We start from the raw sequence: 14,490 nt of genomic DNA on the forward strand, positions 1-14,490 counted from the left end.
GAATGATGTCTGGGCCGGCGCTTGGGGGAATGCTGTCTAGGCAGGCCCTTGGGGGAATGCAGGCTGGACCAGCGCTGTGGCTGGACCCGGACAGGATGCCGGCTGGACCCAATTAGTAGCTGACTGGGCCGGACTAGTGTTTCATTCCCCTCACCTGCCCCTTTGTAATCTTCCCGTTAGCTTTCCATTAGTGTTTCATTCCCCTCACCTGCCCATTGTTAACTTCCCTTGTTAGTGATCCCTACTTAAACCCCGTTTAGAGCACAGGTCATGTCCTTGCCAGCTTTGTCTTCCAAGCCCTCGACCTCGCATGATGCTAACGCTCAGAGAGCGGTCTGCCCGGCTCTCTCACTTGGTGGTGGACGCTATTACCTTGGCGTATGAGAGTCAGGTACAGGACTGCCCTAAAGTATCAAAGCCCATTCGACTAGGGCTATCGCCTCTTTGTGGGCCTTGTCTAAGGGCACATATATTAAGGACATATGCTGTGCGAGTGGCTGGTCTTCGCAGAACACTTTCGGCAGGTTTTACAGATTGAACATGTCCTCTTTGGCGTCTTAAGGCCTCTCAGTGAGTGCTGATCACTCTTTTTCTCCTAGCTGCTGATCGCTTATGCTGCACAGCTATTACTGCATTGCAGTTGACACTGTGCTTTGGTGTACTATTATGTTCACTTTAATGTCCGCCAGGGATTCCGTGCTGGCTTTTACTGTTGTGGTATCTGCCTTGGATATGCAAATATTACATGAGCACGAACTGGCAGTTCATTGGTCTGTCTCACCCAATTCATCAGCCGTGCAGGCGTTCTCTCGTAGATTCTGAGGTATTGTCCCTATGGACCGTATTTATACTGCCAGTGGGTTCGTCAGTATTTGCATACGGTTGCATGTCTTGTGACAATTGCCCATTTTTATACTGGTGTTATCCAACAAGACTTCAGGAAAGTGGAGAAGTATGTATTGTAGGCTCTGTTTAGGGGAATGTCCTCTTAACACTTTCCCTAAATTTTGATTTGTTCTGTTTTTATCACCCCTCAGATATGGGTAGGTTTCTTAAAAAATGCATCACTTTGATCAAATAGCAGAGATAATTAAAGTTTTTTGTCAAAGATTCTGCCCAGATTACACTCAGAACAATCATTAAAAACCGATAAAATATATACGTTCTAGGTTCAGAGATTCTGTACTTCTTCCAAAGGTGTGTAACAGCTTCACCTCCTGTATAACAGTACAAACATGTAATTGCCGTAGTAACTCATATTTGGCGGGAACTTTTTTTTTAAATGACGAGATAACTTGTCAATGGCGGGGAAATAGTTAATGAAAGCCTGATAATTCATATTTGTTAATAAAAAAACTACTGACAACATACAAACAGCAAATCCAATGTAACAATTAAAATGCTCTCATTATGAACATAAAACAAAGTTACTTACTTAATTAGCCTTTCCTTGCCATTCATACCAGAACTACTTCTGTCCTTTAATAGTTTCCCAATGTTGTTAATTACAGAATGTGTCCCTACTTTGGAAAACCCTGCAAAATAATGTTTTTAGCGGCGAGCGGTGGTGATGATGTGGGGACTCCCAAGGACCTTCCATGCCCCATCATTCTCGCCTACCTTGTCTCTGATGGGTGGCAGTCGACCGTCCCATAGCGGATCTATGCAACAGCATACAGAGGACGAGGTGTCAGTCATGGCATCGGAGGGTGACTTCCTGGTGTCAGACACTGAGGATTCCCTGGACCTCCCGGCGACTGCCGGTGAAGCTCAGGACAAATCTGACGCGAAGATGACAGGCATGCTCTCCCGATCTGCCACTAGCCTCGGGTTGCAGTGCACCGGAATGCCTTACCCGCGGTGCTCGCGGCTGGATTCTTGGTACCTGGATACGGAGTACAGTGGCAAGCCGAGAGCTTTTAATGAACCTACGCCCAAAGGAATACGCAAAAAAATGGGCGAGGCCTCGTCACCAAAGCAGGACCCGTTTCAGGGCCTGGCGCTCACTTACTCGCAGAGTTTTTCCGTTCTCCCCGGGTGTACTTGCAGCCGATCGCACACTCCACTGGACTGTGCCTGGCAACCTGACCTCAGGTTACCTAAGGGAAGAGGAGTACCAGGTGTTATTGGTTGCGCCACACTGGCCCAACCGCACTTGGCTTTTGGAGCTGAGGCTCTGGAGAACAACTCCCCCTGACCCATTCCCCTGAGAGAGGACCTGCTCTCTCAGGGGAAGGGCACGTTCTGGCATCCCAGATCAGACCTCTGGAACACCATGTCTGGTCTCTAGACGGGACGAGAAAATCCTGAGTTGGCTACGCCTATGGCGGAGACCATCACCCAGGCTAGGAAGGTTACAGTTTTGCGAAAGCTTCGAGCTGACACGTCCAGGCTTGTTACCGTCGCTTCGCTAGAGATTGTGACGCGATACAGCGTTGTGGCGTTTTCCATAGGTAACCCCATCTGTCGTTCTCTCGACGTTGTGTCGAGAACGTCGAGAGACCGACAGAAAGGGAACATCTTGGTTACGTCTTTAACCTCAGTTCCCTGATGGAGGGAACGAGTAGTTGTGTCCCTTATGCCACAAACACGTATCATATTTTGCTGCACGCCGGCTTCCATTTATACCAGACATCTGGGGGCGGAGACCGGCATGCAAATTTCATTCGCCAAATTTCATTGGCCTTTTCTATAGTAGTCAGAGTTGATTGGTTCTCAAGGGTGAACCCCATCTGTCGTTCTCGACACAGCGTCTCGTTCCCTCCATCAGGGAACTGAGGTTACAGACGTAACCAAGACGTTATCAGAGATTGTAAACATTTGACTGAGCTACGCGCTAAACCACTTTCACTTTCATCACAGTCCTACAGCTGCTTATAAGAATTCAGCTACACATATTCTAAGATAACCAACGGTCAAATAACAGCTTCCATGATTTTAACATCGGCTGTAAAAGCTGTTCTGTGTAATACACTGATATTGTGTGTGTGCGCGCTTACCTCTTAAACACTTCTATATTTTTTATGCATTTGTCAGACGCTTTTATCCAAAGCAACTTGCATTGCATTATCCTATACATTTATACTTAGGTATCTGCAATCCTCTGGGATCGAACCCACAACTTTGCGTTGTAAACACAATGCTCTTACCACTGAGCTACAGGAAAGCTATCAAACTTCTATAAACATCCTTTGAAGTCCTGCTTGCAAATGTCTCCTGGTCAATCTGCTTGTTTAATTATCCAACTCGGTCCAATATAAAAAAGGAAAAAATGAACGCTTCTGTTATTGGTGTTAATTAATATAGCCTAACTGGTCTGACGCCATTCGGTCCGGTGTCATTTCCTTCACCATAGTAGGAAAAAGGGTGATCTCTAATCAGAAACATGAACATCCATTCTTAAACACCCAAAAAACATAATCAAAGCTTCAAAAACAGCAAAGACTTCCTCCTTTAATAATCCTGCATTTTGTTTACTGCTGTGTGTCTATTTACCTGCTCTGCATGTCTGCACTACCGTTGTTAAAATAAGAACGTGTCTGCTGCACTTCATGCGGCGGGTGACGCAGTGGAAAGGGATAAAACGAAGCACGTTTGGCGCAAAAGATCAACTACATAAATGTTCCTGAGAGCGCGTGTGATTCTCCAGTCTGTAGACACAAAGCTAAATTTGAACAACCGTAATAGTCAAATGTTTTAAATGGTTTATTAGGCTATGTTTCGCGTTCCGGATGGAGCAAAGCAAAGGTCCTGATTCGGCCTGCGGTCCGCCAATTGAGGATAATTGTTCTATACTATCTGCCCTTTTCATTGAGTTTCACTTTATGCATGGATTTTTGGTGCTGATGAGATTTTGACACGCTGCACAGACCTCATTCACTTTACCAATCCAATTGTAGATAATTAGTCTTTAATTGTTATTGTGTGTGCTTTGTGGCAAATAAACCATGATTGTGGTCTGCCTATTTATACATTTTTACTTCTAAGGGTTTCTTTCAGTTTTAATGCCATTAGGATAGAAATTGATTAGAGGAAATAAAGTTCAGGCGTAAGTCTGTGGAATTGCACCATAACAGGGCTAGAGTTAATGAACTTGTAACGTGTGCTGAATCAACCAAAGACTAAAGAGACAAAATATTTGTTCAGTTGCAGATTCGCTGTGAATCTACCCCGTGTGTTCTGTTTCCATCTCATTGGAAAACAAACTGTTAAAGCGATAGTTCAGCCAAAAAATCCAATTTGCCGTTTATTTACTCATCCTCAGGCCATTCGAGATGTAGGTGACATTTTTTCTTGAGTAGATTGTTTGCTAAATCCGCAGCTCTCTCTGCTTCATATAATGGGAGTCTATGGGGTCCCCCATCTAAGAGTTCCTAAAGCACATAATTACAAAAAACTGCTCCTGGCGACATGTTGACGTTTCGTGAAGCGAATTGTTTGATATTTTCATAAAACTGAACATCATTTTTAATAATATTAGCCATAATGTGCAGTCTCTGCACACAATCGCAATCTTCTTCTTGTAGAATTTTGTGGCGGATGGCATTCCAGCATCTGGTACGTATAGCGCCACCTGCAGAAAGGGAGTGTTGAGACTGTACAGTATGGTTAATATTATTAAAAATGACGTTCAAATGTATGAAAATATTGAGCGAGTCACTTCACGAAACGTCAACATGTCACCAGGAGCTGCTTTTTTGTTATGTGCTTTAGGAACTCTTAGAACGGTGGACCCCATAGACTTCTGATATATGAAGCAGAGAGGGCTGAGGATTAACCTGTAACAAGATTCAATAAAAGGAAGGAAGGAGACGAGAACTGGCCGACATTTAACAAAGTTTTAATATAAATAATAAAAGCCGGCGGCCCCTCACGGACGACCGCCGGAGAAATAACATAAATACAAATATAAATATAATACAAAGGTCCGGTCGCTCGTTCTCTTATTCTCCCAATCTCCTACGTGATTCGAGCCCGATGTGCGCACAGCTGGCGCTCATTCACAATTACTCACCGGTCTCGAACAAGGGTCTCGCCCCGCCTACTCCATTACACAACCAAATAATCTTCTTTATGGTTCTACTTGAGAAAAAATGTCACCTACATCTCTGTTGGTGTAAATAATCGGCAAATTGGAGTTTTTGGCTGAACTATCCCTTTAAGAGCACTGTATAAAAAACACCTTTTCCACAACACAGCAATGTTATAGCAATTCATGGTATGAAAATTCACAGTTTCCATCATCTTGTTGTTAATAAATGCTCAAACAGAAGAACCCCAAAAAGTTATTTCTATCATTTAGTCTTCATCATTATTTCGTCTTTTCAAACCAGTGCGAGTTGCTTTCTACTGTGTAATAGGAGATGTAAGAGTATCAAGCTTCTCTCCTTTGAAAAAACAAAGGATTCTAGTCAGCAGGGGCTCTCAAGCTTCAGAAAATACATAAAAGCACTAATACATATCATAAAGTTGGTTCATATCACTTGTGCGCATTATCCATATGTTTTAAAGCCACATTAACTTTTTGTGAGTGGTAAGAGCATGGCGACGCCATGGCGGTGGGTTTGATCCGACAGGATAGCCCATACTTCAAAACATATGTATAGGATAATGCAATGTAAGTCGCTTTGGATAATCAAAATCTATTTAATAATAGTTTAATATTTAAACTGGCCAGGCTTCTGGATCAGCCATTACGTTTTATTCAATTTTATCCACTTTTTAGATGTGTACATACAATTGATGCACTTTATATAAATAAAAGTACATGTTAATTTGTAGATAAATATTGTTTAGACAACTGTAAGTTGTGATTGATCCTGGGGACGTGGCAAATGATGCTATGCAGATGATTGTTTTGTGTTTTGTAGTACGCCGCTATGTGGTTGTGAGGATGCCTTATTTGGTTGCTAAGGCTTTAGAAGGTAAGATGTTTTGAGTGGTTGCTATGTGGTTGCATCCTCTGGCCTAAGTGTAAACACTCCTTTCAAGCAGTATAATATTCTGGTTTCAAGATATAGTTTAAGATATAGGTCATTACTTCATTGTAAGTCTACGGCTTCTCAACAAGTCACAAGATTTGAGGTATTTTTCATATAAAGCAAGACCGAAACATTCTGTCCATCTACTAACTTTCATGTTGTTTTAAACTGATTTTCTTTCTGAAGAATTTTCTTTCTGTTACAAATTTACATTTAAGGGAAAAAGACAATGCACAATGAAACGATGGGAAATGTGATTTGTGTGCGTTAGAAATACAACAGCTTCCTGTAAGGAACAGACCAAAATCATTTTTTTTTTGATAATCTATCATCTTTCCCTTTGTCGGATAATCTCATCTCAATGCTGTCATATAAAAAAAGTCATATTACAAAATAGCATTTTTAGATCCTCTGTGCCAGGTTCATAATAAATGACTAATATCATTGGTGTGGTTTGTGACCGTTTGAAAAATGACACCAAAATATTAAATAAAGCACACCATGACTGAATGAGTTATATGGCAATATTTCTATCTGAATGATACCTTAAAGATTTAGATTTTCCTTTCAAATGTTATGTTAGCATAAACCTTGGGAACAGACAAGAGCTGTGCAGAAATCTAGGGCTACATTGTTCCCTTCATTTTATCAGATAAAGCCGGGACAACACATTTGGTCACATTTGAATACCTTTAATATTGTCATCATCTGACATTCATAGTTGTGTGTGATCCCGAATCTGTAAGTGCTTGTTCAGTATAATATTTTACCAGAATTCATGAGCCATTAAATAGCCTTCGCTTAACCTGTCTGGTTATCCAGGGTTAAATACTGTATTGTGGGGCCATTATGATCAGCTAATTTGCAGTCTATTGGAACAGCAGGTGGTCCACTATTTGGATGGACTTTCACATCAGTCCTCTTAGAGGGAATTCTGGGAAGGTCATCAGTGGTGCCAGCCAGCTGGAGAGAAACCAGAGATTTATGGATGAAACAGCCTGCTGGGTGCAAGCATCAGTGCTTTAGTTGTGGCTTCTGAATGTAGGGCCATTCATGCCATTGAGACTCAATAATTTAATCACAGCTTTTAGAAAATATATTTTGATTTATTTCGATTTAGCTTTTTGCTGTATTATTGTGTACATAAAGATAAAAATCCGGCTTGTCATGTAGATGATCTGCATGTCATGCGTTTCCTCTCTGAAGATGAGACCAGTTTTTGCTCTTGCAAAAATTTGCCAAGAAAACAGTGAATCCACCGTGGCGCGAGCGCAACCTGCTCTTAAAGGGAATGAGAGATGACACTCTGATTGGATTATTGCCCAAAAAACACCCATTGCTCATTAAGAGAATCGGGACAACCCGTTTAGATTCGGACACCCCCTTAGTGCACTTGTGCTTTGCGCTTTAGGTTCAATTTTATATTCTTCTGCTTCTGAAACATTTATTCATGATGTTTTCTCATGTTGTGTGGTGCCGAATACATGACTCAGTGGTGGTTGTGCTTTTCATAGTAGTTCTAGCTTCTAACACTGGGGGGCAGTATACAAATTTATTTTTTGGACCTCAACTTCACTCATGTTGGCTACCTGTTTCCACAACAAGTCTGTAAATGTATTGTAAATCACGCTGGCTGAATATCAACCATGGGACTAAAGGCTTTGCTCTTTCCATTTGCATGTGCCGCTAATTAGCGATCTCATCACAGGCTCTTTGTGCAAAACCATTAAGAGTTTCTCAATTTTGATAGTTTAATTGAGTTTACTAAATAAATACTTTCATACTTTTACGATAATTCAGAAGGACAGTTGGACTTGAGAGAATGCCCGCTGTGGTAATGATCTATTCCAGCTAAGCAATAAAGCACCTGATTTACATTATGATTACTTTGAGTGAAGCAATTTGGTCGGGGTGCCTATCTGAGGACTTTCCAGAATGAGATTTGCCTGTTTGGAGATTGAGTATGCTAACAGAGTCTTTGTCGCTGTGTAACTCTTTCTTAGACAGCAGAAGAATAGATGCTAATGTAAATAACTTGTCAATCGATGTCCCTTTCCTTTTTTAAAGGTAAATTATTAGTAAATATATTTTTTCTATTTACATCCGATAAATATTAATCAATTATATGAGATAAATATGATAAATATTTAGGAAATGTGAATGGAAATGAAAATTGCAATAAAAAATTCTGCTAGATATTAATCAAATATATGAAATACTATGAGAATGAAGATATGCGAACTCTTAAAGAAAAAACAATTGAAATCCATGTGTGCAAATAACACATGTGATCAGAAGTGAAATGTGTGTTTTTGGAACATTATTGTGTGAATCCAAAGTGAATTCCCATGGGATCACATGTTAAAACCCGTGGGATCATATGTTCAACATGTTGTGATATGTTTTTCACATGTCATCGAAAATGTGGTGACATGCGATTCACACAATTTTTTTCCGAAAACACATATTTCACGTCTGTTTTTGCACATGACTGTCACATGTTGAACACGTGTTTCTTTTCTGTAAGGGAATGGAAATTAAATGGCAATTTAGTTATAATTTTTTTGAGTGAACATACAATTTTTTTTACATCTGCTAGATATTGTGAAAATAGTGAGTTATATTTTGTTTGATAAATATGTATATGATTATACGGTGATATTAAAGTCACATTCTGATTATTCTGTTGACTTTACAGCAATATTTTGTCACCATATTACATACAGGTAAATGGTGCTTAAAGATCTTTAAAGGTTTTTCTCTGTCAAGAGTATTCATATCACAGCTATAATTTCAGAAGGTTAACAAAATGTTATATTGAAATTATTTAGGTTTAGAGTTTATTTAAATTTACTGCACTGTGCTTAAACCATAGCAATATTATAATTACAAAATGGTTCTGCAGTTTAGTGCACAATTCAGTGAAGTTACACCATAAACCTGTACTTTCTCCCAACATAATCACTTGCCATAAATAGCATAGAAAAGCAGCAATAAGAGTGTGTGCACCATCAGCAATTCAGTCAAATTTCATCTCTTCTCAAGTGGAGATGAGGTCAAAGTTTAGGACTCTTCTACATTACAAAACTCATGCTTTGGCACAGATATATTGAATATTCCTGAATGAGTGCTTTACTGTAGACGGCATTGTCTGTGTTTCTCTTTTGTAATTGGACTCTAGAAAATAGCACATTGTTCCTGGTGTGATGCCAAAGGTGTTCGAGTAGCTTCGATGAGGATCTGAGATGTTTTACTGACAACAATGAATAATACATTATAAAAAAAGCAGTCAAATGTAGCAGTGGGAGTATGCACATTTATACAGCCTTTTATTACAGTTTGTTGAATATACCCGCCAGGGTGTGAGATTGAAGAAATAAAAAATTCTGATGAAAATTTCAAAACAGAGGTTCAGGACTATGTTCTAAATATCATGCTACAATACATCTCTTAATATTTTTGCAGTATGTACTCTACGCTATGTTTCACATTTATTATATGCATAAGACCAATAACCAACAAGAGTGCAGACTGCATGCAGTGTATCACATAATGCAATACTTGTGTTTTAATTGTTGACCATTAAATAATGTGTAATGTTTCACATACATTAAAAAAACAATATATACGGTGCCACATCAAGTAAGAAGTAATCTGTTATGCTGTTTCTCCTGCATTTTTAAATTAATAACTCAACAAGCAAGACATAGATGTTCCTGTAGCGTGGTACTGTAAGTGATACTGTATAGCATTGAATTAGCGGCACAAAAGCTTTGATTTCCATAGAAAACAAAATGTATTTCTTCTATGCACTGTAAGTTGCTTCGGATAGAAGCACGTGCCAAATACATACTGTAAATGTAAATAATGGACAGTTTCCGGTTTTATATGCTGGTAAATCAATCCACAGTGACTAATGCAGCATCTTTCACAAGCATTACATATACACATGATAGACTTGAACCAGAGCAACAACAGAACAATAAGACTGTTCTTGATGCATTTGGAAGATATTGTTCAAGATGAGGCCAAAAAATGTATTGGTGTAAAACATAGTGCCCAGTTTACCACCATGTGGAATTTCTGGTCTTATTATGTTTGTTTTTATTATGCTATCAGTTCAATGTTGCTTTAGGCTGTCCATTAGCAAATTGTTTCCACTAATGCTGAATGATAGGATGTCCAGCTAGTCACTTCTGATCAGATTCTGGGTTTCATGAGCACACAATGGCTGTATCCTTCTTTAAATTTTAATGCCATACTATTTCATACAGCAAACAACAGCTTGATATTTTGGTATTTTTAATTTTGTCTGACTGACATATAAAACGTTTTATAATGATAATAATATACAGTATACATTTTATTTATACCTCTTCTGAAACATTGTTCAAGTGAGTTGCTCTATTTCCAGCAGTAAGATTAATTTATTACAATAGCATTCGTTCCATGCATGTAAAATGACTACATGACAAAACAGTGTGGGAGGTGAAAAGCTTTGTTCACTTCCTCGCTGCTCTGCTAGCCAAGTAACAAAAAAGGCTTGGCAATTGGTTTTAGTTGCCATGACAACATTCAGCGTAAAATAAACAGCAAGAAAAGGACGTACACTTTTATTCAAGCAAATTACGACGCAATTAAGGACCCCAAATAGTTACCTGACCATTTTAATTATCACAGGGCAATTCTAAAAGAAATCAATATTCACGTGTATTGTTTGTTTGCCTTATTGACTGCAGGATGTAATCGTCCTTAATGATGCTGAGTGATTTTGTTTTGTAGAGTTTTTGTTGGATGCAAAAACAAAAGTAAAGATGCGAGTCATTTGGTTATATCAGCCTTCCTGTTGATGGTACAGTAATCATGCGTTTCCATTGAAGCTACCGAGTCAAGACGTACTGTTGTAAAAAAAGAAATTTCATTATCTTCTTATACTCAAGTTGTTCGAAACCTCCAAGATTGTTTTCCTGTTCAATAGAAAAGAATGGAGCTGTTCTATAACAAAAAGCATCATGAATGTAGTCCATACTGTAGCAAAGCAGACACGAGACGAACACAGTTGCAGTGCAAAATAACCCGGAGGGTGATTTATTAACAGTGGTAACCAGTATAGTGAGGAAATGTTCTTGTGGGAAGTTGACTCGTGGGGTGTCCTTTAAAGTGCACGGTGAGGGCTGGTGGCAGCTGGTTGCCTCCTTGGCGCCGGTCATCAGGCACTAGCATCTTTGGGTAGCGACAAGAGACAGAACAACCAAGCAGAGTCAGGGAGTACATTTCAGATGGAGTAGTAGCTCACCCATCTCTCTCTGCCTCGTGCTTTTATCCCGTTTGGGAATGCGGTACAGGTGCTGACGACCGGCAGGTGTGCGCGCTGATTGCGTTCGTTTCCATGGCGACGCTGATTGGGATCTAGGCGCCTCACCACAATACACAATACTGTACTCCAGATTTATGTATGGGTAGTTGAAAAATATACTGGACATGTGTCTTATGGTGCGACATAGCAAAAATGTAGAAAACAAACGCTTAATAATATCATATTTAACATTATATATATTTATAATTCAAAATAGCATTAGAGAGATTTTTCTTTATTGATCATTTTTTTTAGTGATTTACCTATTTAGTTTAAACTCTTGACTCTTTGAAACTAGTAATTGAGGTAATGTTGACAGTTTTATCATCTTTGAATGAACAGTCTGTTAAATTATCAGACTAACTTGCCAAGTGACTTTCCATAAAAAGTACTGCTATGACATCTTTCACTAAAAAGAACTGATTTAATCAAATGTCTTTAATGCTTTTCTCTCATTAGGATTTTTTAATGAGAGTATCATTGGTTCATGAATTTTGGATCAATGCTGAAGTGTCAGTAACATTTCTCTAATGAAAAAAGCCTCCTGAGCAGTGTAAGATCAATCTCTCCTACTGTATGCAACCCTGGGCTTTCTGTCACTCATTAAAGTCCATTTCTCTCTGCCTGTTCTGGTACATTTCCATATGAATGTGTTAAGATACACAGTATTTTGAACAAGGGGAAATTGGAAGGTGCAGCATGAGCCCTCTAACATGTGCTAAATTGGGAGTCGGTGCTGGTTAAAGAGACCCTTGAATGAGGTGTGATGTGTAGCTTCTGGAACAGTGTGAATCTGACCTCACTGAACGCGTACAATTAAAGAAAAGATTGTCATGTTCTGCCAGACTATCTTCTTGCTTTTTCCTCACTTTTGCAAGAAATATTATGGCAGTACCATGGTATATTAATTGAATAAGAGATTACAACCATGGTGCTCTCCTCATTAGCTTTATGTTCTTATGTGCTTAATTGATCTTTGCACATACCATCTTTCACTTTTCATATCTGAGGCGGTTTATCAGCTCAAAAAATGTGTTTTTGGACAGCGTCCGTCCTCGCTGGACAACCAATCAAAGCCAAGTCTTGTTTTATATTTCAACACATCATCTGGACTGTGACCATAGTGAATTCAGAATTGACTTTATAATTAGTTCTGAAACTTTTTAAATAAATTTGATTATGCACTTTAAGTTGTGATTCTGTATGGATAATAGGCCTATCTACATGTGAAGGCATATACTATGCATTTCTGCCGTCAAGTCAAACAAAAACCCAAGGAGGTTCCCTATCGAAATTGTTAGATTTACAATAGAAAAATGGTTGCAATACAGCTGCAATTGCGACATGCCACACACAAAAAATAAATATACTGTACAGTAGTTGCAATTACCAGCATTAACACGCCATGTGAATACATACAGTAATTTATAGATGGCAAAGTGCCCCAACTCATATAGGCAACATCAAAGCTGCAGTTTTCAGAAAGCACTTCTTGTGCTGAGGACAGGCCATAAACAGATAACATTTCTCATTACTTTGTTTATTTCACATGGTGCCAACAGTTGCTTGCACACATTTAAGTGCTGTTTATCTGTTTCTATTAATGTTTTATCATCAGGAGCTTGTTTTTGAGTGTCCCTCACGAGTGTCAGCAGACATATATATGGCATTAATTCTTAACACTTTAACTTCAAATATTTTTTTATTTTGTATAAGTTCTGCATATACAGTGCACAGAGGACAAAGTGTTTTCTGTTAGATACATACTAGTTTGGGTAGGATGGGGTATGTTATTTCTTTGTTATGTAACAAAAGATTATGTAAAGAAAGTAATAAGGAAAACATGTCTTGTTTAAAAGATTTAGATGCTGGGGCAGTTTAAAAAAAAATTAGTCGACACGCAGATCTACATATTTTAAAACTTATCTCAGTGATCTTTATTTTGATCAAAGAAAAGTAACAAATATAATATTAAAAACAATTTAATACTTTACAAGCTTTCTTATGCAATATATGAAAACTTCTGGTTGATAAATAATTTGGCATATAATAGGAAAATCCCTTAGCGCATCTCCTATTCTCTCAGCTGCTGTTCAGAATAACAGAATGGTTCCTCTCTCCACTCTAAATACAGCTCGTCTAGCTTTTCCACACTACCTCTCTTCCGTTCGCACGTCTCCTCGCTCTCTCTCTCTCTATCTCTCTCTCTCTCTCTCGCCCTCATTGAATGGGTTTCACCGTGTGTCGCTCTTTCCATTCGTCTTCACCGTGGCTGCATCTCTGTTTATATCCGCGTCTTCAGCATGACTTCAGCGGACTCCGGCGCGCCGGGGAAAGCGTCTCAACAAGAACAGGTAGCCACATTTAAATCGGCGAGCTTCTCCTTAATAGTTTCTGTTGAAAGTAGCTTAGCATGCCTGAGAAAAAACATTGAGTTTGCTGTAACTGTCAGGCTATTAGTGTGCTCTTATAAGCCTTTTTCTTTCATTATTGTACTGAATGCGACGCAATTTGCATTTATTTTGATTCATTATATTATGTGCAGTTGATTTTATTTTGCATTACTATTTGTGGCTGTCATACAAGTGCAAAACATTACTGTAGTAATATTTCATAAATATCTGTAAAGTATGCACAGTATGCAGCCTGCAAAGCGCTATATAAATAAATGTGAATTGAATGTATACATATGTTATGTAACATGTGACCACCCCTAGAAAAATGAACCATGTTTTTTAGTGTAAACGTTTATTTTTTAACAGATTGATTACCAAATACTATGGTTGTGGTGAGACCTAAAGTAGTAAATGTTATGATGTTAGAACATTGTAAGCATACTATACTTACAGTGCTAATATAGTTAAACCATGGTTAATTTTCCAAAGGGTATCTATTAGTTGATTATCAAACTTATTAAGCAATAAATAAATATTTAAATAAATAAATCTTCATCAGTTAGTCATATATTACAGCAAAGGGTTTCTTTGGATATCTACTCCATGCTGATATAATATTGATATGAAGTTCCTTTAGTTTCTTCTTTTTAGAAAATTCAATTCAATTTAAGGCAGTTGACTGCACTACATACACATTTAATATATGTACAAAGTGACTTACAAGCATGATAGCATTTAATGTTTCATACAAAATGAA

At 38.6% G+C, this 14,490-nt stretch overlaps 1 protein-coding gene across 3 annotated transcripts in view; it reads left to right on the top strand.

The window, feature by feature from the left end:
- Nucleotides 1-14,490, top strand: part of dpp6b (dipeptidyl-peptidase 6b) — a 103,932-nt gene that overhangs the window by 49,763 nt on the left and 39,679 nt on the right. The window contains exon 1 of one of the 3 annotated variants that reach the window (XM_056744031.1): nucleotides 13,576-13,691. The exons of the other annotated variants lie outside the window; for them this stretch is intronic. Coding sequence (XP_056600009.1) covers nucleotides 13,641-13,691 — 51 coding nt within the window. The 5' untranslated portion in view covers nucleotides 13,576-13,640. Of the gene's footprint in view, nucleotides 1-13,575; nucleotides 13,692-14,490 lie in introns of those variants that run through there. 3 annotated transcript variants of the gene reach the window in all.

This window comes from Triplophysa dalaica, chromosome 3 (genome assembly GCF_015846415.1).
Source record: "Triplophysa dalaica isolate WHDGS20190420 chromosome 3, ASM1584641v1, whole genome shotgun sequence".
NCBI classification, from domain to species: Eukaryota; Metazoa; Chordata; class Actinopteri; order Cypriniformes; family Nemacheilidae; genus Triplophysa; species Triplophysa dalaica.